Source organism: Neovison vison, chromosome 2 (genome assembly GCF_020171115.1).
Source record: "Neovison vison isolate M4711 chromosome 2, ASM_NN_V1, whole genome shotgun sequence".
Classification (NCBI taxonomy): domain Eukaryota; kingdom Metazoa; phylum Chordata; class Mammalia; order Carnivora; family Mustelidae; genus Neogale; species Neogale vison.
Genome location: NC_058092.1, coordinates 174291426 through 174318866, shown reverse-complemented (window position 1 = coordinate 174318866; position 27441 = coordinate 174291426). Strand labels below are relative to the sequence as shown.

Below are 27441 nucleotides of genomic sequence, written 5' to 3'. Positions count from 1 at the left end.
TTCTAAACTTGGAACTATCCTAAAGGAAAAGTTTCCTAGAAGAAAATTGATATGTGCTTTAAATAGTATCTTATAAGTGACTTCGCTTTTTCTAATTACTATTGTATTATAGTATTACTAATCTCCTATTTTGAGACTTCAAAACTGTTTTATTTTCCCTGCTAAAATATACTGACATGTTTTCATTCTCATCTAAGAAAGGACCAATAATTAATTTCATGTTTTTCAGGTAGCTAAGCAAGACAAGAACCTCATAAAACCTCTTTATGACCGATACAGGATTATCAAGCAAATCTTGTCAACACCTTCCCTTATTCCAACAATTGTAAGTCGGGATGCTTGCTTTAACTAGAAACAATTACTTGTGCTTATTATAGCTTAGGTAGGGAGGCGGAATCCTGACAGTTATAAATAAGCCTTCTTGGCAGTATATACTGCTAACAAGGCCAGTTGTTACTTCAAAAAGTAGAAATGTGGCCTCCATTAAGCCTAATATTATTAACTTAAGAGTTGTTGATAATTAAAATTACTATGAAAGAGGAATTTATAGCAATTGCATTTTTGAAGCAAGTTTTAACATTTGCTTTCATTTCTTGAACAAATGATGAATTTCAACTTGGCATTTTCTAATTTGCAACACAGCTAGACCAAACAGAGCCTTTCTATTCTGTGTGTTAATTTTTCTTCTTGAATAAGAAAATTGACTACATGTTCCTTGATATAATGCATCATTTGTTTTTTATACCATTTGACCATCATTGTGTAAGATATAAGATTTATTTCAATAGAAAATATGGCTACTGAAATTGAGTTAGACTTTTTTTTTTTTAAGATTTTATTTATTTATTTGTCAGAGAGAGAGAGAGCCAGAGCGAGCACAGGCAGAGTGGCAGACAGAGTCAGAGGGAGAAGCAGGCTCCCCGTGGAGCAAGGAGCCCGATGTGGGACTCGATCCCAGGACGCCGGGATCATGACCTGAGCCGAAGGCAGCTGCTTATCCAACTGAGCCACCCAGGCGTCCCGAGTTAGACTATTTTTAATAAAGATAACTTATGGGAATACAGAACTAGAAAAGCACCACAAATCCTACTCCATTAATATTTAAGTAGTCACTTGCTCAAGATATCAATATAAAAAGGAATAAATATTAACAAATACACATTTAAGTATACTTGACTACATTATACTTTCATGATTTTAAAGACAAAGATAATAGTGAGTCATAGTCTCTAAAATTTTTCCATTGAGGAAGCATGATTTAAAAGGATTATGATTTTCAGATTTCCTTGCAAGGAAATGTTTTGGTTGTGATGATGTTAAGGAATAACTCCATTTTGCTTTGGCTTTCCTAGAGCTCATCCCTGAATTTGTCAATTTTCCAATATCCTCTGTATCTGAATGTGGTCCACCCAGAACCTGATTTGGGGTATTTCCGATAACAAAAGGTGTCTAAAGTCCCTCTCATTCTAACCCATGTAACTGCTTACCTATGTAACCAGAAGGTCTGGGTGAAAGGGAGGAACTAGTAGGCAGTGCAGCCCAGATTGGACCTTATCTTCTTTGGGCCTTTTTTGGCCCAGAAGAGATGAATTTGCTGAGCATTTTAGCACAGCATGGGTGCCTCTTCACTCAATAACTTCTGCAAGATTTTTGATGCACCTGAGGAAGAGGTCCTTTTGGTTTCTTCCTTCTGGCTTTTCAGAAGACACAGGGTTGACCTACTGTTTTCATGGTGTCTATTTATGGTTCCTCTTCCTGTTTTTGATGCAAGAAGCACTTAGCATTTTGTGACTTTATTTAACTCTGCTTATGATAAGCAGGAGGAAGAAGACTCTGATGAAGAATGTCCACAGGGAAGCCAACAACTTTCTTTGCCAGCTACAGCGTCTCACCTTCCTGTTGGCGACCACCTCACCTTCTTTGAGACTGAGCCTATTACGGTCCTGCTTCCAGATGAAAAGAAAGAAATCAAACCACCAGCCCTATCCATGTCCAATTTACATGAGGCCACTATGTGAGTGTGAATCCTAAGTATGGAGTTTCTTTTCAACTTTTCATCTGGGATACCTATATGTGTATACAAAGTTCACAAGAGCTATTAGATTCTCTAAAAAAATGTGAACCAACGATTGCCTAAAAGCATAATCTGATTTTTCTCTTGGCTGGAGAATACCATAAATATGGAGATACCATAAATACTAATTTCCTACAGTTACACATCTTTTCGGCAGGGTCTGACATCAGTCTAATTCTTGGCAATGTGTGAAGCAGAGATGGCTTTTGAAAATGCTGGACCAAAAGGAATTGGGATCTCATGGGGGTCAACATTTGTCAGGACCTTTATCCTAGTCTTGTCTACTCCTTAAGATAAAATGGTTCTCCAGCCTGGGAATCCTCTTGGCCACAAGTAAATAAGCTGGCCTTAGGTTCCTACTGGCCTTTCAGGAGCTATTTGTATTTTCATCAGTATTATCATTGTTGTTATCATTATCATTATTCAGTAGGTGGCATTCCTCTTGATCATTTGGCCTTCTTTTGTTTGTATATTATAGGCCAGACTATGAGATTTCCATTAACATGTAATACTGTAGTGTGGTGAGTATATACTTCAAGATAGGGATGGAATCCCCAAAAATATATGAGGTGGGACTAAGGGCTAAGTTCTAAATTGGGATTTTAGTGTGCTTATAGAATTAGTTGATACCTCAGTTTCAGCTCCGCAAAGTAACCTGTTTAGAAGCAGAAAATCAGTCTTCCTCTCTTTTTTCCCTGAATCTTTCTCTCCTTCTTTCCCTTCATCTATTTATTTATTTATTTATTTATTTTAAGAAAATGCCAATACAAAGTTCTGTAACCATACACAAATTTCCTAGATAAAAATTCCTGTCTTAAAAGCGCCTGACTTTTCTCTTGTCTTAGTAGAATGAAGTGAGTAGAATTTCCAGTATAATTCTAGCTTTATTTTGAATAAGGGCTGTTTCATTCCCAAGGGTTTTGGCGTTTCCCCCATACTCTACCTTAAGGGTAGACTTTTCTTTAAATTCTCATCCTCTTGTGCCTCTTATGTCTTGTCTATCACCTAATACTGATGAGTATTCTTTCAAAATGTCTCTTTCTACCTTATCCATTCATATGGTTATTACTGTCACCACATTTTATAGCAGACTCCATTGGCTTGCCTTCTGTCTGTCTTTTCTCTTCTCTGATTACATTGTTTTTAATCCTCTGCTTATGTGCTTCTCTTTGATTAGGCTCTACATGTACTATATTTACTTAAAAGATACTCTTTTAGGCAGAACCCTTCCGTATCATAATATGATTTGCTGAATAGATAAATCTTCTTATGATGTCTCAATTATGCTAGAGCTCAGTAATGGCAAATGTGTATTTTGCTTGATATAGGCCTGTACTTCTTGACCATCTCCGAGAAACTAGGGCTGACAAGAAGAGACTTCGGAAAGCCTTAAGAGACTTTGAAGAACAGTTTTTTAAACAAACGGGAAGGTAAGTGTGAGCAGAGATTTTTTTTTTTTTTTAAGTTAATATTTCCTAGGGAACTATTGTTAAGAATGAGCTGCAGTTTTTGGCAGGAACAGTGACTTTATATGAAATAGAAATAATTTACACAGTGATTTAGACTCAAGATCTGTCTAATGCAGCATTGTGGTAGTGCCATTATTAGGTATGTTTTATGGGAGGCTGTAGCTATGAAATATGACATCAGGCTTTAAAAAGTGAAGGAGGAAATCCAAAAATCCCTAACTATTGAATTTATCTAAACTTTTAAAAAATCTATTTGAGGGGTGCCTGGGTGGCTCAGTGGGTTAAAGCCTCTGCCTTCAGCTCAGGTCATGATTCCAGGGTCCTGGGATAGAGCCCCGCATCAGGCTCTCTGCTCGGCAGGGAGCCTGCTTCCTCTTCTCTCTGCCTGCCTCTCTGCCTACTTGTGATCTTTGTCTGTCAAATAAATAAAATCTTCAAAAAAAAATTTCTTTGATTTTTCAACCCATATAGCTTCTTTGTTCTGGGTTATTTAGTTTTACAAGTTATTCCCTATTTCATTAAATAATTCTTCTTTTGCTTTAAATGTCTTTTAAACTTAAGGATCTGCCCTTAGCTATTTATTTTCAAATCAGAAGTTCATAGCTATTCTTTCTATCCCTAACATAAATGTTTAGCTATGTCCTCTATTTTTCTTTGTCAACCTAAGTCTCATTAGGCATTCGATTATTTTTCTCTAAATTTTGGTGTATTGTCAATGTATAATTTTTATATGTATGTAATTATATATGTGTGTATATGTATGAATACATACATGTGTGTATGTATATATTAATTATACATTAATATAGAATTAATATATTTTATTTAACATTATAATTAATATATAATTAACATTATATATAATCATATTATATATATATATATAAAATCATAAGATTCAGGATTATTGATTTACTTCTAGAAGAGAAAGACAAATCATTTAGCTATCCTGAGCCTGCTTCCATGGTTGTAAGATGAAATGACTGGACTTCCTGGAAAACTTTGGAAAGCTATAGTTGTTCTACAGGATGTCGGTATTAAAACTAATAAAGTGTAACTTTCCCAAAGTTACAAAGTTATTAAGGTGGGAGAGGTGGGAGTCACTGGTACACTGGCCCTTCGGTATTCATCTGCATCTAAGTATCTGCCCTTCCTGAATTCCTTTCATGTCAGTAGACTAAGGGTTGACCTGATGGACAGGGACTATTTTCTAAGGTACCTGAAAAGCTTGATCTACTCACCTCTTAGCAGCTTTTCCATTTCAGTCCTCCAGAGCTGTAGGATAGGATTTGACCCATTAAGTCAGAAACGTTCTGTGTTCAGCAAATACAGACATATCCCACTTTGTTTTCTACCTGGAATCTTCCTTTTCCAGTTGATTGCTACAAGTCCAAGTTATTTACCCTTCTGCTGATGTTAACTAATCTAGTGAAAAATGTTATGTGCATATTAAATTTATAATATAAAACATAATTTCTTGCTTTCTTTTTCCATTTCCATTTTTTCCTTTTTTAGAGTTTCCATATAGCTTTTACATTTGCATTTTTTAACCTCTATATATGCAGGAGTCCAAAGAGTTTGAGACTACCCCAGTGTGCTAGTAGTCCTGCCTAATGGAGCTCCAGTGGTACTTGACATACCTTTTGAAGTTAGTGATGTTCTATGTATAGTATTCTACTGCACCTTTCAGTCTTAACCCTACTTCAGATATGCCTGTATTTGACTGAGGTTGTATGCCCTCTTGTGGTGTATACTTAAAGTAAATGCCCAAGTGGTGGTATATCACAATTAAAATCAAAGGGTTGAATGGTTAGGAAATACAGACCTTAATCTTGTTTTCCTAAGAAATTTTATTAGGAAGGCCTAATCCTGTCCATAAGGTAAAATAACCATGCAAATGTATTACTAAAAATTTTAAGTCACTGTAAATGTTCTTAGTAATATTTGCCAAGCAAGAGGAATAATTACATAGACATGACATTAATAGTTATAAGTCAGGAACTGTACCAAGCACATTAGCATGTTTTACATAATGGGAAAATTGCTTCAGGAAATATGTTGCAAATTTTTTCATTCTGGCCAATACACTCTTGCATATTAGCCAAAATGGAATATGTAGGACCAGGGAAAATTTGCGTGATGGGTTACTAGTATTTTCTGATAAATTAGACCATTTTTTTTGCTAGATATGTTTATATAAATTAAGGTAGTATTTAGAGGCTCTGTTAAAATTTGGTCCATAATACAAAATGTACTGTTCTGAGTTCTGTACTAGAAATTTAAGGATAGCATATAGTGGTGCATCACAAGTAGATAACTCCATTCTTAGGAAGTCTTTATAGATTCACACTTTTTAAAAAATTTATGAGAGATAGATCTTTTATCAGTACTGGGAAAATAGAAGGGAGTATAGGTAAAACATTATAAATGCTTGCTATTTACCTACGTTCGGCCACACTAATATTAGTATTTGTGTTTATATTCAGTAGCAACTGTGGTGTTTCATCCGTTTTCCACCCCTTGTATTTCAAAGTCATGACTGAAAATGTTCTAAAAGCAATAGGTAATCTTAGCAACCAAGGGAACAAGATCCTTCTAAGATCCTGAAGTAATTACTACTAGATAACATATCCTGGCAACGTATTTTTATGGAAAGGAAATGGTTTTAACTCCAGATGTTACCCAAACATTCTTCAAAGTAATTGGCAAGAACATATAGTAGTTAGAATGTATATGCATAAAATATGCATTGCCCGATGTCTAGCCTTAGAATTAGTGTGCAAAGAGAACCACTACAATTCAGACTCATATAAATTCAACCCATGAACCTCTCACTGATTCTATTACACATTAGCAGAGATGGGTGTTATAATTAAAAGAAAACTTGGAAATATTTCATGTTTATAAGGTAACCATTGAGCTTTTCCCCCCCATCACCACAAATTTATAAATTATTTCACTTAATTTATGCAGTTTTTAGGTTGAGTTTTTAACAACTCTCATTGTAAGGGCTGAACATTCTTCAGAGGCATGAACTGTGGTATGAGTAATAGAATAACTGGACTAAGAACGCCTTGAGAGTTCTGGTTTCTGTTTTTTTTTTCCTTTTAACTTGCTCCATTGTTGTATGTCTATGCAGTGGACCATATATTTGCAAAACACCCATGACATTCAAGTTTTCAAAGGGTACTATTAACAAAAACCTAATGACACATGGAGGAGGGAGTGAGTGAAGGTGGAAGAAAAGGTAAAAAAGACACGATGCAAAAACCAAGTGGAAACTTCTACTCTGTACTTTCTCATGTAAAAATTATAAAAGGATTTTTAATGACTTGATTTATTATGTGCTAATAGACAGTATTTTCTGTTTTGCAGAAGTCCACAAAAGGAAGATAGGATACCAATGGCAGATGAGTACTATGAATACAAGCACATAAAAGCCAAACTGAGACTGTTGGAAGTCCTCATCAGCAAGCAAGATACGGCCAAAACAATCTGAGGTTCAGGAAATGTTTGTGCTCACTTTCAACCAAGATAAGGTCAAGTTTATTTTTCTCTGCCATTCTTGCTAAGTAGTTTTGATATATTGAAAATGGAAGCACTTTAGTGGTAGTATTAGTTATTTTTAGGAAGAGATGGCAAGTGTAACTATCAATGACGAAGGAGGATTTAAATGGGGGGAAATATAGCAACTAACAGTATAATTGGAAAAAAATTTCAGTCTCCTCCATGCTAAGCAGAAAATGCACAGTCATTTGAATTATTTCAAAAAACATTTAATTTTTTTTTAATCAAATCTAAGTAATACTTTTCCAATGGGCCACTTATTAGGGAAAGTCTATTTAGTGTCCAGTGTTTGGAAAAGAGCATGATTTTTAAAAAATCAGTAAGAGGAGGAGAAGAAACTCTTCTTTTTTATGTAGGAAGGAATACAGCTAGTAAGAATGTAATTTATTTGAAACTTCTAATAGATTTTTAAATGATAAAAAAAATCTACCTTGCCCTTAAGTCCACTAGGCTATTCAGTAAAGCATACTAGAATGTGTCACTGCTAATTTTTTATTTCTATATAAAAATAGCACATTATTTTATCTGTTATTTGAAATTTTACATTTCTGGTTACCAAAGTTCATTCTGATAGCATGTACTTTGTGAATTATCTTTGTCTATGATTGACAGATGTTTATATTAAAATATTGTATTAAAATTTGAAAATAGGTATTTTGGATAGATCTGTGGTCTGCAGTATATAATCTAATGTGATCATAGTTATGACTGCTAATCTCTTTGTTTACTATAAGAGTATATAACTATTTTTCCATTGGGAATATGCATTTTTCTTAATGTTCCAAGGTCTATATATACTTTGTAAAGTCACAAAGCTTTCTCATGAGTTGTAGGTATTCTTTGTTCTGTACAAAATGAAAGGTTTGGAAATTGTTAAGACAGCTTGGAAAAGAAGCCAGAAGGTTTTATTTGCTTCATCAACTTTACTGCATATAGTTTTGTGTTATTTTGTACTAAAACACACATTTATTATTTTTGCCTTTGTAAAAAATAAGTAAAAGGTCAACATTTTCTCTCTTGTACCCAACCATGTTTGTATTTCTGTTATCTGTAATGTTTAAGCATGATGTTGAACAAATTCACATTTTCATATAGTTTGGATGGGAAGAATACTGACTTTGAAAGAAGCAGAGTATTTCAGAGGCTTATTGTTTTACCTGATATTTTATAACTTTTATGAATCAGAATGATGTCCTTCATAAATTTGTTTAATTGAAGTCATCTACTTGTAACAGGACAGATACACAACTATTTGAAGTTTACAAACTACATCTTTGATAAGGGAAATGGTTTCATGACATGTATACAATTGCTATTAAAATGTAACTATATATTCTATATGATTGTAAATATTTTATACAATACAAATAAAATATTTTTCTATTATATTTATTATGTTGAAACACAATAGTTGTTTCCTGTTAGCTAATATAAATAACATAAATAACACTGTCAAACAACAAGTTGGAAGTGCTGACAATTCTAGGCTTCAGGATTTAACTCATGCTGCAATTACACCCTTTCATGCGGTTTGGAGTTATCCCAATATTTGTTCAGTAGATTAAAATGAATGCATATTTAAACACCATTTATAAGCCGTTATTCTGTATTTTGCTAAAGCAGTTTATATAATTGTTTTGTTATGTTTGGCATAAGGAAAAATAAAAACATTGCAGCATCTAGGCAATAAAGTGTCAGAGGAGAACTTTCATCATTGAAAGTAATGGGAAGGGCAGGGAATAGGAAACACTAAAACGGCTCTGGATGAAATTTGAAAAATGGCAATTTGCTTTTGGTGATAGCGGCATGTGCATGCTTCAGTGGAAAACATCTGGTGATGAAAATGGACAACAGAGGATCAATGCTCTTAGGGGAAGAAGAGGGACTGGGTAAGAATAAGAAAAGTGGGCATTAACGTCCAACACTGATATTACAGGTTTTGCAGCTGGGATCTTTCTTTGCATTTGCAGTAGACAAACTCATGAGCTGATGACCAGTGATTTCTGCTACAGTGCCCAGAGAAAGATCCACAGGGTCAGTATAAATGACTTCTAAAATGACATCCTGGGCATGGTGGTAAACCAGCACCCCATCTTCTTCCGTGCAGGTCAAAAATTTATTATCCTTGGAATTTAGTTGAGGAAGGCGCTGCTTACAAAATTCATCTCCTGGTGATCCCACAGGGGCAATAACAAGAATCACATAATGATAAGCAGTGTACATACAGTAGAAGTCCCCAAAGTATAAGTTAGTATTGGGGTTAAAAAGTTTTTCTGCTGCAATCTCAAACCTGTATCTTCCATAAGGTGAATCCTGGGGTGGCTTCCCAGTATTGAATTCAGTGCTGCAGCTGAAGAAGATGCCTTCTAATTTACCACTGATTGGAGAGCCATGGCTACCACTGTTATCCTTGACAGATGGTTGCATAGCATTCCCATGATGTTCTCTGCAAGAGAAAAGACATGGTCACTTCTTGATCTAATATTAGTTAAGCTATCGATTTACATGTAGATTTGACTGGTGATAGGCCCAAAAGTCTGAATGCTTATCCTGCTGTAAGATCAAACAGAATCCACCTTTTGACCTACTTTACTTTTTGTATTTGAATGCAAGGATGTTCTTCTACAAACCTTGGAGTTCCTTACATAATAAATTTCCTGGCCAGAGAAACCTACTGGGTTTCAGAAGTGGCTCTCTGAAGAGAAACCGGACTAAGATTATTGGTTAAAAAAAATTGAATGTTTCTTTAAAGCATGCCAGAATTTAGTCCCAATATAATGCTGTTTGTGTATATACATTGGTACAAAAGTGTCTTGTTTTGTTTTATGTTTGTGTGTTTTCCCTAGGTGTTTTACCAATCAAGTCCCCTTTCCTGCATTTTTCTTACATCAGAGCTGGTTATTCTCCCTTTACCATCTCCCCAGATCTATTCTCCATCCTTCTTGCCTTCCACTGTGGGTTGGTTCATCTTTGTCCTTTGGTTCCTTCCATTTCAGTTCTGTTTATGGGAGGCACCATCAAATCTAGGGGAGGAGGAAGTAAAGCCTTGAGTCTGCTGTCTTCTACTTCCTCCAATGCTTCAGAGCCTTGTAATACTGGTGTGGCTGGATTTGTATGTATTATATGTTTCTACTTCTCCTAGTGGATGTCTACTATTCCCCTTCCCAAGAGTAGTAAAACCTTTCAACTCTTGATAGTTCCTGGTTGCTTTAGCATCTTTTATTAGTTGCCTTTAACTCTGTCTATAACTTTATAAATGGTGCTTTAGTCAAATTTTCTCCAGAACTCCCACTAAATGTCCCCTTCTTGCTGGGTCTTTGACCAGCATGACTTGGAATGAAAATTACAACCTACCACACAGGCATGAGAAGGTTCTCCCAGTTGCATGCTTCTAAAGGAGTCTGTGGGTCAGTGAGGTATGCCCAGGGTCCCTCCTACCTTTAGAATAGCAATGAGTCTTAAATTCTAGTGCCTAAGAACTACCAAGGAAGCTTATTAAAAATGCAGATTCAAGGGAAGATGAAGAAACTCACACATTAGAGGACACTGGATAAATAAGAGATGTATGAATATTCTGGATTAGACCCCATAATTTTATTCTTACTCTTCCTCCTTTCCTCCTGATGTTCCAAAATTCCTTCCAGTATCATTCTTTCTTTTTTAAAAAATTTCTTTTATAAAATACAATGGTCCAAAATCTTTGGGATGCAGCAAAAGAGGTTCTATGGTGGAAGTTTATACAGGTCTACCTCGAGAAGCAAGAAAAAGTCTCAAACAATCTTACTTTACTAAGTAAGCAAGCTAGAAAAAGAAGAACAAACAAAACCCAAACCCAGCAAAGGAATAATAAAGATCAGAGTAGAAATAAATGATATAGAAACTAAAATAAAAATAGAACAGATCAATTAAACCAGGAGCTGGTTCCTTGAAAAGATCAACAAAATTGATAAAACTCTAGCCAGGTCCACTTAAAAAAAAAAAAAAAAAGGAGTGAGGGAGAGAGAGAGGACCCAAAAGCACAAAATTGCTAATGAAGGAGGAGAAATAACAACCAACACTTCAGAAATAGAAATAACTGTAACAGATCCTAAATGCCAATAAATTGGATAACTTGGAAGAAATGGATAAATTCCTGGAAACCTATAATCCACCAAAACTAAAGCAGGAAGAAATAGAAAATTTGAACAGATCGATTGCCAGCAATGAAGTTGAATTGGTAATCAAAATAACTCTCAAAAAACAAAAGTCCAGGACCAGACAGCTTCACAGGCAAATTCTAGTAAACATTAAGAGTTAATATCCATTCTTAAACTATTACAAAAAAATACAAGAGGAAGGAAAACTTATAAATTCATTCTATGAGGCCAGTATCACTCTGATACCAAAACCAGATAAAGACACCATGAAAAAAGAGAATTACAGGCCAACATCACTCATGAATATAGATGCAAAAATCCTCAATAAAATATTAGCAAACCAATAATACATTAAAAAATATATACCGCAATCAAATGGGATTTATTTCCAAGGTGCAAGGGTAGTTTAACATTCATAAAACAATCTAAACGATAACAGCAATAAGAGAAAGGATAAGAACCATATGATCATATCAATAGATGCAGAAAAAATATCTGACAAAGTACAACATCCATTCATGATAAAACCATCAACAAAGTAGATTTAGAGGAAACATACCTCAACATAACAAAGACCTAATATGAAAAACCCACAGACAACATCATATTCATGGGCAAAATCTTGGAGTTTTCCCTTAAGGTCAGGAACAAGACAGGGATGTCCACTCTCACCACTTTTATTCAACATAGTACTAGATATCCTAGACATAGCAATCAACATAAAGAAAGAAAATGTATCCGAATTGGTAAGGAAGAAGTAAAACTCATTGTATGCAGATGACATGTTACTGTATATAAAAACCTTAAAGACCACCAAAAAACTACTAGAACAAATGAATTCAGTAAAGTCACAAGATACAAAGTCAAGGTACAGAAATCCATTTTGTTCCTCTATACTAATAATGAAGCAGCAGAAAGAGAAATTAAGAAAACAATCCCATTTACATACACCAAAACCAATAAAATATCTAGGTATAAACTCAGCCAAAAAGGTGAAAGACCTATACTCAAAAAACTATAAGACCATGATGAAAAAAATTCAAGATGACATAAAGAAATAGACACTCCATGCTTATGAGCTGGAAGAACAAATACTGTAAAAATGTCTATACTACCCAAAGTGATCTACACATTTCATGCAATCCCTATCAAAATAGCAATAGCATCTGTCACAGAACTAGAACAAACAATCTCAAAATTTGCATGGAATCACAAAAGACCTTGAATAGCCAAAGCAATCTTGGAAAAGAAAAACAAAGCTGGAAGTATCACAATTCAAGATTTCAAGTTATATTATAAAGCAGTAGTAGTTTAAACAGTATGGTATTGGCATAAAGTAAATAAAATATATAATAAAATATTAAAATATACAATAAAATATAAAATAAATAAAATATAAAAAAAGACATGCAAATCAATGGAACAGAATTGAAAACCCAGAAATAAATGCATAATTATATGGATTAATCTTATTTTTGACAAAGGAAGAAAGAATATCCAATGGGAAAAAGGTAGTCTCTTCAACAAATGATGCTAAGAAACTACACGCAAAAGAATGAAACTGGACCACTTTCTTAGACCATACACAAAAGTAAACTCAAAATGGACTAAAGACCTAAATGTGAGATTTGAAACCATAAAAATCCTAGAAGAGAGCACAGGCAGTAATTTCTCTCACATCAGCCACAGAAACATTTTTCTAGATATGTCTCCTGAGGCAACAGAAACAAAAGCACAAATAAAGTTTTGGGACTACATCAAAATAAAAAGCTTCTGCTCAGTGAAGGAAACAATCAACAAAATGAACAGCAACATATGAAATGGGAGAAAATATTTGCAAATGAAATTATCTTATTAGTATCCAATATATATAAATAACTTCTATAACTCAAAACCAAAAACCCCAAATAATCCAATTAAAAATGAGCAGAAGAAATAAACAAACATTTCTCCAAAGAAGGTATCCAGATGGCCAACAAACACATGAAAAGATGCTGAACATCGCTAATTAAGTAAATGCAAATCAAAACTACAATATTACCTCATACCTGTCAGAATGACTAAAATCAACAACACAAGAAACAAGTGTTGGCAAGGATGTAGAAAAAGGAACCCTCTTGCACTTTTGGTGGAACTGCAAACTGGTATAGCCACTGTAGAAAACAGTAGGGAAATTCCTCAAAAAATAAAATAGGTCTACCCCATGATCCAGGGATTTCACTACTAGATATTTACCTAAACAATACAAAACCCTAATTCAAAGGAATACAAGCACCCCTGTTTATTGCAGTATTATTTATAATCACTTAATTATGGAAGCAGCTCAAGTGTCCATTGACAGAGGAATGGATAAAGATGATGTGAGATTATATATATATATATATATAGTGGCATATTATTCAGCCAAAGAAAAGCATGAAATCTTACTATTTGCAACAACATGGATAAAGTTAGAGTATAATACTTAGTGAAATAAGTCAGTCAGAGAAAGACAAATACCATATGATTTCATTCATATGTGGAATTTAAGAAACAAACAAGCAAAGGAAAAAAAAGAGAGAGAGACAAACTAAGAAGCAGACTCTTAACTATCAAGAACAAATTGATGGCTACCAGAGGGGAGTTTGGTGGGGTGACAGAAGAAATAGGAGGTGGGGACTGAAGAGTACACTTGTCATGATGAATTAAAAAAATAGACAAAAAACTTCTTTTAGTCATTTTTTTACAGTAGATATATGCTGGTGACAAATTCCCCTTAATTTTCCTTCATCTGAGAATGTCTTGATTTCCTTTTATTCTTGAAGGATATTTTCACTAGATCCAGGATTCTGAGTTGACAGTTCTCTTTCAGAACTTAAAAATATTGTGTACCTTCTTTCTGGCTGATATGGTTTCTAATGATGATGTGATTGAAAGACACCATAGATGAGGTATGGTGTTTTTCAGGATTTGCTTCTCTTCAATTTTCAGGAGTTTATGACATGTCTGGGCATGGATTTCTTTCTGTTTATCCTGTTTGGGATTTACTGAGTTTCTTTAATCTTTATATTTATGTCCTTTGCCAAATTTGGGAACATTTCAGCTATTTTTACTTTGAATATTTTATTAGCTCCACCCTTTCCTCCTTTCTGACTCCAATGACATTAGTATTAGATATCAGATCTGCTATAGCCCTACAAGTCTGTGAAGTTGTGCTCTTTTTTTAATCCCAGTCAATTTTCCGTGACTCGGTTTGGGTAATTTCTTTCTTTCTTTCTTTTCTTTTCTTTTTTTTTTGGGGGGGGGGTGGGTAGGGAGGAGCAGAGGGAAAGGGAAAGAGAATCTGAAGTAAGCTCCATGCTCAGCCTGGAGCAAGGTTCAATCTCATGACCTGAGCTGAAATCAAGAGTCAGATGCTAACCAACAGCCACCCAGCAGCCCCAGTTTGAGTAATTTCTATTGTTCTATCTTCAAGTTTATGGTTTCTTTCCTTTGTCCTCTTCATTTTTTTATTGAGTCTATTCACTGAGTTTTTTACTTATAGTAGTTTTTCAGTTCTATGATATTCATTTAATTCTTTATATCTTCTATTTTTGTTTCAAGTATATTTGTAATTGCTTATTGAAAAATTTTTACAGTGGCTGTTTGAAATCCTTGTCAGATAGTGCTAAGATTCTGTGTTATGGCACTAATATCTGTTGATCATTTTTTCTCACTCATGATTTTTCTGATTCTTGGAATCATGAGTGGATTTCAATAGTATCTTGGACATTCAGGGTATTATGTTATGAAGCTGAGTCTTATTTAAATCAGTACTTTAGCAGACTTCTTTTGACTATGTATCAGTGGAAGAATATCACTTCATTGCTGTTAGGGGAGAATAAACACCAGGATTCACAGTCAGCCTCAAAGACAGGGGGATGACTACTGGGTGAAGTTAAGTTTCTCGCTAGGCTTCTACTAATATTATCTAGCTTGGAGAGCAAGAAGGTGTCTCAGTACTGCTCCTTATGTGGCTTTCACTGGCACTGCAGAGGCAATCCGTATTCCTAGGCTGCAGTGAAAAGTCCTGGTTTTCATTAGGCAATCTGCGATACCACCCGGGTAGGGAGGTTGACAGGTACCATGTTGCCACTGGTGCGAGGGTATAAGTCCAGCTTCCCTATTCAGCTTTCTCTCACACCACCGCAGCAGGGGTTGGAGGAGGAGACGGTGCTTCCTTGTAGATGGTAGAGGTGGAAATCTGGGTTCCCTACTTGACTCGGCTGGTGAGGGAAATTTGTTTTTTTCCCCTGATGGTATTTGGCTGAAGTAGGGCAATTATTGTCTAAAATCTTTCTATTTTCAAGACTATCCCTTTGCTGGTCACTTGGGTAAATAGAGCAAATTTTCTGAGGGTATTTTTCTTAGTTTGTGCCCATTAGCATTTTGGGGTTCTTGGCTTCTTCAGAAATCAGTCAAGAATATAAGAGCTAAAAAGAAAACTCAGGGAACTCATCACTGTATTGTCCCTTGAGTCCCATGGTCCCTAACTGGCTTATCTTCTACCTTTTAGTCTTCTTCCACCTTTCAGATTCTTACATTTCTTTTATATATACAATCCAGAGTTTTTAGTTATACTTAATGGGAAAAATAGGGAGAAATGTTTCCCCTCCATCTTGTCCTGGGTCATAATTCTTACCCTTGCTACAGCTACATTCTCATTAACAAAAACAAAACATTGATATGATATGTGTCCAGCATGCATATACAAGTTCAATTAATGAAACAATAATAGCAGAAAATAGAGAGACAGAAATAAAGAAATATTCACTTAGAAATTTATCTCTAGAGAAAGAGATCAAAATGAACTTAATCCATACGGATTGAGTCAGAACTGACCAAACACTTTTTCATAATTTGTAATAATTTGGGAAGTCTGTAGCTAGTTAAGTGAAAGTTTCATTTCTATTCAAGCATTTTATGACATTTTAAATGGATTCTGATAAAGGATGTGGGTCCTGATTAGAATTTGTTACCTAAAAAAGAAAATCAAAGTCATTAAAGCTAATGTCTACTATTTTTTTTAAATAAAGTGTTTTAAAAAAGCAATGTTGAAGAACTGTACCCACCACTTGGGAAGTATATTTATTTATATATACTGCATGAAGATATAACTTACATGGATTTTATAACTGTCATGAAAACTCCAATAAAGGTAAATTTCCTTGTTAGTAAATACATCTTTCATACTGGTACACTGGAGTCAATTATACAATATATACAATGACTTTTTCTAGGCAGTTTTTATCATTTCTTTTCTTCTTAGAATTTTTGAAAACAGATGATGCAAATTTTAGTATTGAAAGACCTGAAAATAGTCTAGTTTCTACCCAAAGGGCAGAGAAAATCAGGGAAATACTGACCTCCAGTGGCCACATAAAATAGACAATGGCAATATTCTAAGAATCTAAAACCTTGTACCAAAGATGTATTATACTGATGTACTTCTTACTTAAAAAAAAAAAAAAAAAAAACTTTCTGTTTTTCAAATTTTATGTTTAAAGAAAACCTTTTTTGTTTAATATATATGATCATTCCCACTCACAACTGACAAACATTAATTTGTGTTACATCTGTTTGTACTATTTAAATTAGGGTAAGGGCATCCCATCATGAAATACATATATAGACTGAAGGGTAAATAACTTATCAGATAAAAGAATTATAGATTAAACTCTGTGTTTATAAGATATTCAAACTTACGGTTTGCAGTATCAAAACATAGGGGAAAAAAAACCATGATATTGCAAAGTATTTCATTTGATGAAATCAGATGCCTAAGTTCACCTCTCTCTGATTCCCATTACAGTTTCTACAGCTTGGAGCTGATTAAATCTAAAACCATGATCTTTACTTAAGAAAACTAGAGAAGGAAGAAACAAATAACAACAAAGCTTCCTAATTTTTTCTGTTATAATGCTTACAACTTAAAATTTAAAGACAGACCAAGGCTGTTAAAATGACAAATTACTGAGATTACTGTGTAAAAGTTTTAGAACCTATATAGCATTTATCATTTTAAAAACTTTAGTCTTAGCCTTTAAAAAAATACATCTCTCTATTTACTGTCCTAAAATTTTCATCTGCAAATACAAGAGGATTATTAGTATTAAAACTACCAGAAGCATGGATTTCTTTTGAATTCTTGGAAACTGCTTCCCAGTGTAAACACAGGCTATCTTCAAAATACTAACTGAAAACTAGAATTCAAAAGTAAACAAAACACCCTGTCCTCAAGAATAATTAATCCAAGATAATGGCTAAAAGATCTCCACTTAAGACTGAAGCCTGGGGGCGCCTGGGTGGCTCAGTGGGTTGGGCCGCTGCCTTCGGCTCAGGTCATGATCTCGGGGTCCTGGGATCCAGTCCCGCGTCGGGCTCTCTGCTAGGCGGGGAGCCTGCTTCCTCCTCTCTCTCTCTCTGCCTACCTCTATGCCTACTTGTGATCTCTCTCTGTCAAATAAATAAATAAAATCTTAAAAAAAAAAGAAAAAAACTGAAGCCTGAAAAATCACAACTGGTTCACCATATTTCATGAAAGCTACCTCCTCCTCTCCACCCATTTTCAATATCTTAAAGCAATCCACAAGAAAAGAATATTTAGCTGAGTTATTGGGTGGCAGAGGAGTTTGTCATGTATGGCCATCAGTCTAAACCATGGAGGCTTAAGATCTTCCATTCAAATAGACAGGAACTGTTTACAGTTCCTGTATAATCATCTACAAATGATTATAGACAGGAATGTAAGTAAAGTGAAAAAAAAATCCCATAATCTGATTTTTTCTACTAATTATTCTCGGAAATAAAAACATAACCATTTTGAAAAGAAAACAAAAATTGCTATTTCACAGAACTAGATTCAAGGGAAATCTGAGCTTAGAGCTTGGAATGGCATTTAGTAAAGCAAATCACTATATATATTTTTATCCTTACCGAATATAGTCAAAATATTCTTTGTGTTGGTTACGATAGAAAACAGTAAATTTAAGCATCCGTCCTGCAATCACTTCAGCCTTCTCCAATAGCTGTGTTAGATGAACTTTTGAATAGTCTGAAAATAACAAAAAATTCTCTTACTAAAAAATATATTACAAAGTTATCAACTACATGTTTAATAAATTAGAAATTATTAAAATTTACCTTTAGGAAATTTATCTTAGTGAAAAGGAAATTACATTGGAAAAAAAATACATTGTCTTTGACACATTTTTCTTTCTACAAAAAATGTATTTGTTATGGTTTATGGTTTTTTTTTTAGGATACACATGCATTCGTTTCACTCTTTGAAATGAAAGATTCTGAAACAAAAATGGTAAAGAATGCAGGCTCTGCACAACTCAAGTAATATCAACTGGCACCATACTAGCTTTTCTTGAACCAACTGATAAATCAAATAAAAGAAGCTTCTAACCTGCAATCAATAGCAAATTGAATATAAAAGGGTAGCAATAATAATGTTCATTTAATTTACTCTTTAAAATCTATGAGGTTGGTGAGGTAGATTAAATATGACCATTTTATTGATGCAGAAATTGAGGCTCATCACAGTTTGATTTGCCAAATGTTCATATAGCTAGAAACTAGGTCTCCAGTTTTTAGTTGATGGTTTTCAGGTACAAAGACGCTTGAAAATCTAAAACTTCTCTCCAAGAAATTTGATACTTTCACCAAAACTTTTTGTTTTGAAAATTGAGGACTGTTGTCAAAATCCTCTACACCAAAATCTAAATGAAAATTGTCCATAAAGATTGTAAGACTTTCCAAATAAAAGCAACCTAGCTGAAATGCTCATGACGGCAGAGTTTGTTTATTAACTGCTTCATTGGCTCACATTTATTTAGATTAGAACATAATGCAGAAGGCATCATGCAAAATTAGATGATCAGGTTAAAAGATCAAAAAGACTATTCTTCCTTTCAAAGAACTCACAGTCTAAATTTACAAATAAATATACATAGCTAAATATATAGCCAACTGTGATTTATAGGGTAAGCACAGAGTTGTATCTTAACATAGACTAGACTAGAAGTTGATTAGTTGGTGGTATTCTATTTTATTTTATATCAATATTTTTCATAGTACATAGTACACAGTATTGCTCAATAAATGTGGAATGAATTACTGTATAGATTAAGGGACAATTTATACAAAAACCTTCAAAATTTATAGATTAAACGTTATTGATAAAGTTTAAGTAAAAGTCTGAATTATTTTGATAATCTGAAACAATAAACTTCAAAAAGTTTAAGTTCCCTTTATATTTTCTCATGGAAATTAAAAATACAAAACAATTTACAGAAAACTATTGTGACACAGTTAAAAGCTGGAGTTTTATTATTCACCCAATAACATTCTTAGTAGAGTTATGAGATATAGTTATGTAAAAGGGCAACAGGGTGATCACTCTAAATGAAAGAAGACAAAGACACATAAAAATAAATGTACTCATATGGCTAAACAGATTAAAGAACAGAGTGAATGTATATACATCTATATACAGATAGGTATTTCTGAACTGGAAATGACAAAGGTCTTCCTTAAGCTAAAGAAGAAATAATATTTCACACTTTTTCCTAATGTCAATGGGGATTTTAGCAGGTAAAGTATAGTTCTTTTAACTGGACAAATACTATGACTCTATTTAGTGCAGTCCTATGGAAAATAGCATGTATTAAAACAACATCAAAGAAGACTGTGTCTTGTTTATGTGTCTGTCTTAGATTAAGCCTTGCTGGTGGGGTACAATGAAAGTAAATGGAAAGAAATGCAGTTAAAAAAAGAAAGAAAGAAAGAAAACATGATGTAGACTCCAAAGAAATTTGTTTCAGGAAAAAACTGAGGGGATATATTAACTCCAATATAATATATCAAATATAGGTAGAAGTTATATCATTGAGAATTCTTTATTCACTGTTAATGTTACTATTAATCCAATATAAAAATCAGCTGTTTCATTACTGATAACTAAACTATGATTATATTTCATCTAGTTCAAAACGTATTTTTTTTCACATTTAGCTTCTCTGACATGAGTCCAACAATAACTGTGTTAAGAAAACACTATTTCATAGTTTAACTGACAGTATTAAATGGTGGATCTTATAATCGGTATCTTACATAGGAAGAAATATGGTACCAGAGAGATAGTATTTTCCTTGCTCTCAAAGATTGAAATCTTTAGCAATCAAGGATGTTATAATCATTAGCAACTTCTCCATATATAAAAAGGGTTGAAGATAAAGTCAAAATAACATAGAATTAAAACTTCATCCATTTAACATATCCATAGGAAAAGTTTTACACTGAGTTTGAGATTAAGAAACAACACAAGATAGTGAGATAAAGCAGTTACTAAGTACATACTGAGTCTAAAATAATGCAGGTGTGACGTTATGGGGAGAAAAAAAGCCTGGTTTATCTGAAGGATCCCTCAGATGGAGAAAGTTGCTAAGCAACCTACAATTCGTTAAGGCAAATTGTTTTTAAAACTTTTTCTTCAAGTTCTTTTATGTTGGAAAAAACACTTAGCTGTTCTCCATAAGTTTTTAGAGGAAATAATCGCCTATACAAAGAAGAAATAAAGCCCCATTCTAACAGACAAGGAGAGAATGACAGATGTATTCAGGTAAAGATATCTTTGTATCACTTCAACACCTATTTAAGTGCTCACCAAATATTTCTTTCTTAAATGAATAAATAAACAGATAAATGAATGAGATGAATGGTAACATTTCCAATCTAATGGAATATTAAAGTACAGTTAAAAATCAAAGGGGAGGGGCACCTCGGTGGCTCAGTGGGTTAAAGCCTCTGCCTTCGGCTCAGGTCATGATCCCGGGGTTCTGGAATCGAGCCCCGCATCAGGCTCTCTGCTCAGCAGGGAGCTTGCTTCCTCCTCTCTGCCTGCCTCTCTACCTACTTGTGATTTCTATCTGTCAAATAAATAAATAAAATCTTTAAAAAAAAATCAAAGGGGATGGGGCTCTCCACATTAGATATCTCAATGCCAAATGGCTATAAGGTACTTTCTAATGAAGACAAGACACACACACACACACACACACACACACACACACGTGTGTGCGCAACACTAGTTTAGTTATAGATTTTCAGCACTTGAGTGAAAAATCCAGTAACATTTCTGCTAGGTAAAGTCATCAAGATCTGCATCCATTTCCCTAAGTTAGAGAAAGATGTTCCTGACTTCTTTGTTTAAATTATCTGTTAAATTTTTTTTTTTAACATTTGACAGAGAGAGAGAGAGAGTGCACAGGCAGGGGGAGCAGCAGGCAGAAGGAGAGGAAGAAGAAGGCTCCCTGCTGAACAGGGAGCCAGAGATGCTGGTCTTGATCCCAGAATTCTGGGATCCCGACCTGAGCCGAAGGCATCCACTTAACAGACTGAGCCAATTAGGTGCCTCCAATATCTGTGAAAATTTAAAAAAGAAAAAAAAAAAGTTCTCTCTCCCAAAATGAAGTTCAAAATATGTTTTAGTGTATTTTCAAACTGAACCAATTTTCATTTGCAAAGTTTTTACCCTGAAAAATCAAACAATGCAGCAAAGAATTGATTTAATGCCATTACTCAGCTTTTGCTGAGAATCTAAATTCACTCCAACCATATAGCAGTTTGTTCTATTACACAATGCTATTGTAGATGTAAAAATAACCCAATGAAATTCATATTACCTTATGATTAAAACATATTTTCCTGTAATTAGCTTTTAAGGAACTATTAAATATTTTTCTGTATTTGTACCTAGTTCTCTTACCTGCTGTGCAGAATTCTATGATTTCACTCCATTCAGACACAACATAATCACCATCAACCTGTTTTGAGGCAGTCTGCACTGCTACTGTATATTCAGTTCTTGGGCTCAAAAACCAGTGTCCACGGACAGTCATGGGCAAAGGAACAGCTTTTGCCACCAATTTAGTTGGAACATCCTAAGACAAAAAGAAAGAAAAACAGGAAAGAAAGAAGGGTGTAGGGAGGGAGAGTGGGAAGAAATAATTTAGCAGTATAACATGAATCAACTGTAAACAATGTGGAGGAACTTATCAAATTCCTTGCTAATAATAGAATTTTCCTCTTTAAAGATATTTAACAATTATTATAGTCAAATCTCTATTCTCCAGATATAAAAAATAAGGTCCAATGTGATCAAAAGACATGCCCAAGGTCATACAGCTAATTAGATTGTTTTCCTGATTCTTATTCTTCTCTGTACAGTCCTTATATATGCTCCTCAAAATGCAATATCTAATATCAAATAAAACAAAACAAAACGTCCAAAAACCCAGAAACATGACAAATAAAATTCAATGATTTTCTATTTTAAAATATATTTGTTTAATTTATACTATCCATTAATTTTGCCAGAGTAGCCCATTACTAAATAGTTTATATGTGAAGGGAGAAAACATTTTAAAATAACTATTTTAAGATAAATCAGTTTTATATTCAAAAGGGGTAAGATCTGCTTCAGTTGTATTCAAGTATGGAGTTTGTGTCACAGAAATGTTTAGGTATTTCCAAACAATGATTAATAAAGTTATTAAACTTGCTAGTTGAATATTTACTACATTTCTAAGACATGGTTTTCTAAATGTGGATGAGTAAAAGGGGGTTAAATCTTGATCTAATCATCACTTAACATTAAGTATTTCACAGCTATTTCAAGGAAATATTTCAAAACTGCCTCAAGAAGACAAATGCCAGCAAAGAAAATACCCATAACCAGAGAGCATAATCAAAACTAGAACATGGTTAGAATAACGAAATATCAATCTTGTTCTCTCACACTTATCTGTACATATAATCCTCATTTATTATTAGTGTGTATAACTGCACATTAGGTAAAAGACATAATTTCCAGAAACAATAAGGCAACTCTTCCAAAAAAATTGCCAAGTTAAATTTAGTATCAATATAAAAAAAGGACCAGTTTTCATCAGTGAAAGTATTGAAAAACAAGAAAGAATACTGAATAACTATTATTCTTTCTATACTACCTCTGATGTGTATGTCGAGAGATGTATCAGCAAAGATACATGATAAGTAGACTGTTATAAGAATAATACCAAAGAGGTGTTAACAGGTCTAAGAAATATAAAGGTTAGTTTTCATTCTCAAATCATAAAATAAAATTGACTACATAAAGCAATGTTCAGCCCTAAAGTATTTTGTAAATACCCTAAAGTTTATAAAGCTTTTTCACATTCCTCTCTCAGCAGTTATTATGGGGAAAAATATATGCCTTAATGAAAACTATGCATTGCTTATAGCATACTCTTCTGGCTATTTTCTTTTGCTTCTGTGAAAGTTATATTATAACACTGTAATCTTTAGATAATGGATAACAGTTATTCTTGTCTAAAAACATGCAAAGAATTTTGTCCATCTATCCCTTCTGGCCCTTGCTTCTTCCTGACCCCAAACCAGTTTTGCTTGTAGTTCTACATTTATTTCAACATCCTGATCTATAACTGTGTCTATTCTTTGGATTATCCATTGAACTGGTTGTAACACCTCATCAGTTAGCTCATTAATCAGTTAAATCTTTAACACATGTTCATTTTTATGTCTATATGAGAGTCATGATTTTACCTTTTTGGGAAAAATTGTATTTTATACTATACTTAGCATTTTGTTTTCTTACTAAATTTCTTTAAAAAATAGGGTTTTGAAATGACATGTAATTTTTACACTTCCCAATGTCAATACATCACATAATCAACAAAACATTTCCTCTTTTAAATAAATGTCCTCATATTTAGATTTTAAGATGCAAATGAATAGAAGTAAATGTTAAGATTTTACCTTGTGTTTAAATTTATTGGAGTTCTTGTTCTCTTTCTTATTGAGGTCAATGAAATAGTGTGTAATACGGTCCTTTGACTTTGAATCCATTTCCCATGAAATCTTGAATGAGTCACATGTAATATTGCTTATTTTAATGTTATGTGGTACAGGAAGTTCTTCCATCTCTGCTATGCCACTGTCTTGTGATTTGTTTCCTGCAAGAAAACAATGCACAGGTAGTTTTCAACTAATGTATTTTTCTAGGTTGCAAGGCCATCAGTTGTGTTTACATTTCTTTTTTTTTCTTTTCTTAAACTTTTTTTTTTTAAAGATTTTATTTATTTGATAGAAAGAGACACACAGAGAGAGGGAACACAAGCAGGGGGCGTGGGAGAGGGAGAAGCAGGCCTCCCGCCAAGCAGGAAGCCCAACGTGGGCCCCGATCCCAGGCCTCCGGGATCGTGACCTGAGCCGAAGGCAGACGTCCAATGACTGAGCCACCCAGGCGCCCTTAAATAAGATTTTTATTTATATATTTGAGAGGGAGAAAGAGAGAGAGAACACGGAGGGAGAGTGAGAGGGAGAAACAGACTCCCTGCTGAACAGAGAGCCTGATGTGGGGCTCTATCCCAGGACCCTGAGATTATGACCAGAGCCGAAGGCAGACGCTTAACCGACTGAGCCACCCAGTTGCACCTATGTATATATTTCTGAACTCAACTACCTAATTACTAAAGCTGAGACTTCATTATTTTTCATGAAATGGTTTGAGTGTTAATGATAGCTAATGCCATTTACAAAGTCATTTTACCAATAAGAAAAAAAGCAAAAAGCAAAACTGAACTAGTCCTTACCACTTCTACATTTTCAATTTACTTTTCCAATTTCTGCTTTCACAGAATGTAAAACAAACAAACAGAAAAAAAACCCACTGATAATCCATCCTTCTAATCTATAAAAGATTGGCCTTATATAGTAGGGTCCATCTGGAAAGAACCAAGAGAACATTTTTCATATACAACCAATCAATTCTGCTTTAATGTCTGGTGTTTGAAACCATATGAAGTCACAAATGTTGCTAAGGAAAGAACCCAAATAAAAAAATTATTTTTTCTTTAAAAAAATATCTGAGTGACAGTCTATAGAAATTACTCTTCTATTTCCCTTTTGTTTTGGATAGTTATATGTAGAAATAGTATGCGATAGTTATACTACATATACAAATAATATTGAAGACCATTCTCTTACAAGTTATTATGTCAAGGATTATACTAGGATTTTTTTATCCATTGTGTCTTGATCAATTTAATTCTGAGTATTAAAACAAAAGATAAGTCTAAAAGAGGAAAAACAAACAATTGCCATGTTGCTTAGTATCATTAAAATCTTGAAGAACTGATCTGACATCTGGTTATTAAGAAGACTGTATTCTGCATTTCCAGTTAAAGAAAATGAGAGACTAAAAGAGAAACTTTGTCTGACAATATAGAGTAGAATCTGATGGATGATAGGTCAAAAATAGAAAAAATATAGCCTTGCCAAGTTTGTTTCATAGATAGGGAAGATACACTGAATCAAATTTCACTCTACTTCTTATGTTCTTTTACCCCAAGCCAACATAAAATTGAATGCCCCAGAGGAGAAAAAAATAAATATAATTGTCATTCATATGATAAAATGTGGTAGATCATAAATCAGCTACATAACTAGTTCCTTAATAGAATAGCAAGTCTTGATCAATAAAAATTAAAAATAACAACAATGAGTATTATATTGTGGCAATACCTTCCATTTCCAGATTAGATTATATTCTCCTGCCCCCACACTCCTATCTCAACCCCACACTCCTATCTCAACTGTCATATATACTGATATAACTGTTAAAATGATATAAAACTGTTGACAATTGCCAGTCTTATTAAATCTTTGACCCATATTGTCTCATCTCAAGCTGTGTTGTTGCTAGAGGTACCTGATGACCATTGAAAATTAATTTCAAAATAACTTTAGTTCTTTATTGTCATTTCTTGAACAGTACTTTTAAAAACCCTTCTTTCTTCTTTGACCCTCCCCTCACACCCCAGTTTCTCCTGATCCCCTCTTCATAAAACTCCCACAAAAATTATTCTCTCACTTTTTTCTTTCCTTCTCATCTGGCCTAATGGAATCCCCAAATTGCTTGTGACCTAAATAAAAGCCTTTTAGAAGTCAAGGGAGGGGAAGAAACTAAGTGGAAGCTTTTGATGGACTTGGAAAAGGGAAAGGTAGTAAACACTCAAACATTCATAGTTGTTCTATTTAGAAAAACTCAAAGTTTTTATCTATTATTCTGATTACAGTTATCTTTAAAAAATAAATAATAATACTAGAAAACTTTCTGGACACTGATGATAAAAGTTTCTGTAGAACTCATCTACATTATGACTCTCCCTATAATTTCATGACAACTGAGTGAAAAAATTATTTAAGATCATAGAAAAAGAAAGCTATTTTGCATTTCACCCAATTTAATGAAGACACAATTTCAATATATTAACACTAAGATACAGAAGCTTGCTATTTAAACTTCCACTGTTATCTGATTCAAGCTTAAAGTTATAAAAATTGATTATTACCTAGAATATAATATTTTGTTTTGTATTTTTTTCTAATAGTTAAAATTTGAGGAAAAGTTTTGTATTTATTAAAATGTAGAAAGTTTTCTTAAATTTTATTTTACCATTCAGAATATAAAGCTCAAACCTATTAAGGACTTGTTATAAAAGAATCTTTATTTCCTATCTACTTATCATAATTCCTAGTTCTTTTTTTTTTTCTTTTAAAGATTTTATTTATTTATTTGACAGAGATCACAAGTGGGCAGAGAGACAGGCGGAGAGAGAGAGAGGAAGGGAAGCAGGCTCCCTACTGAGCAGAGAGCCTGATTCAGGGCTGGATCCTAGGACCCTGAGATCATGACCTGAGCCAAAGGCAGAGACTTTAACCCACTGAGCCACCCAGGCACCCCCATACTTCCTAGTTCTTAACAAAGCCACTAGATTAACCTCTCTGCAGGTTTCTTACTTGGGTAGAAGTAGTAAAAATATTAGTTTAAACCAGTCCTATCAGTTTATATGTAACTTCCTTCCTCTTCACACTCTGTGAATCATTTTTTAACTGAGATTTTGAGATAAGTGACTGAAGACAATGATTCTGTCTGTAAAATCAGTGAAACAGTGATTCACATGACACCAATATTCAATAACCAGCCAGTACCATCTTAGAGCTGTACAATCAAGTGCATTTCTAAATGCAGCTTCCATTTCTTTTTTTTTTTCAATTTTCACTTTTTCATTTAAAAAGTAAGGTATAAAATATTTATCTGTGAGAG

At 33.8% G+C, this 27441-nt stretch overlaps 2 protein-coding genes across 6 annotated transcripts in view; one reads left to right on the top strand and one right to left on the bottom strand.

The window, feature by feature from the left end:
* FAM13C (family with sequence similarity 13 member C) overlaps positions 1 to 8503 on the top strand; it is a 143939-nt gene extending 135436 nt beyond the window's left edge. For 2 of the 5 annotated variants that reach the window (XM_044239543.1, XM_044239539.1), the window contains 4 exons: positions 230 to 325; positions 1818 to 2014; positions 3403 to 3504; positions 6919 to 8503. In XM_044239543.1, coding sequence (XP_044095478.1) covers positions 230 to 325; positions 1818 to 2014; positions 3403 to 3504; positions 6919 to 7042 — 519 coding nt within the window. In that variant the 3' untranslated portion in view covers positions 7043 to 8503. Of the gene's footprint in view, positions 1 to 229; positions 326 to 1817; positions 2015 to 3402; positions 3509 to 6918 lie in introns of those variants that run through there. The other 3 variants (XM_044239540.1, XM_044239542.1, XM_044239541.1) reach the window with 3 other exon arrangements.
* The window catches only part of PHYHIPL (phytanoyl-CoA 2-hydroxylase interacting protein like), a 79431-nt gene continuing 60292 nt past the window's right edge, over positions 8303 to 27441 (bottom strand). Inside the window, exons 2-5 of the mRNA XM_044239544.1 lie at positions 24090 to 24286; positions 22039 to 22213; positions 18201 to 18318; positions 8303 to 9556 (exon numbers count right to left, since the gene is read on the bottom strand). Of these exons, the coding sequence (XP_044095479.1) occupies positions 9022 to 9556; positions 18201 to 18318; positions 22039 to 22213; positions 24090 to 24286 (1025 nt within the window). The 3' untranslated portion in view covers positions 8303 to 9021. The remainder of the gene's footprint in view (positions 9557 to 18200; positions 18319 to 22038; positions 22214 to 24089; positions 24287 to 27441) is intronic.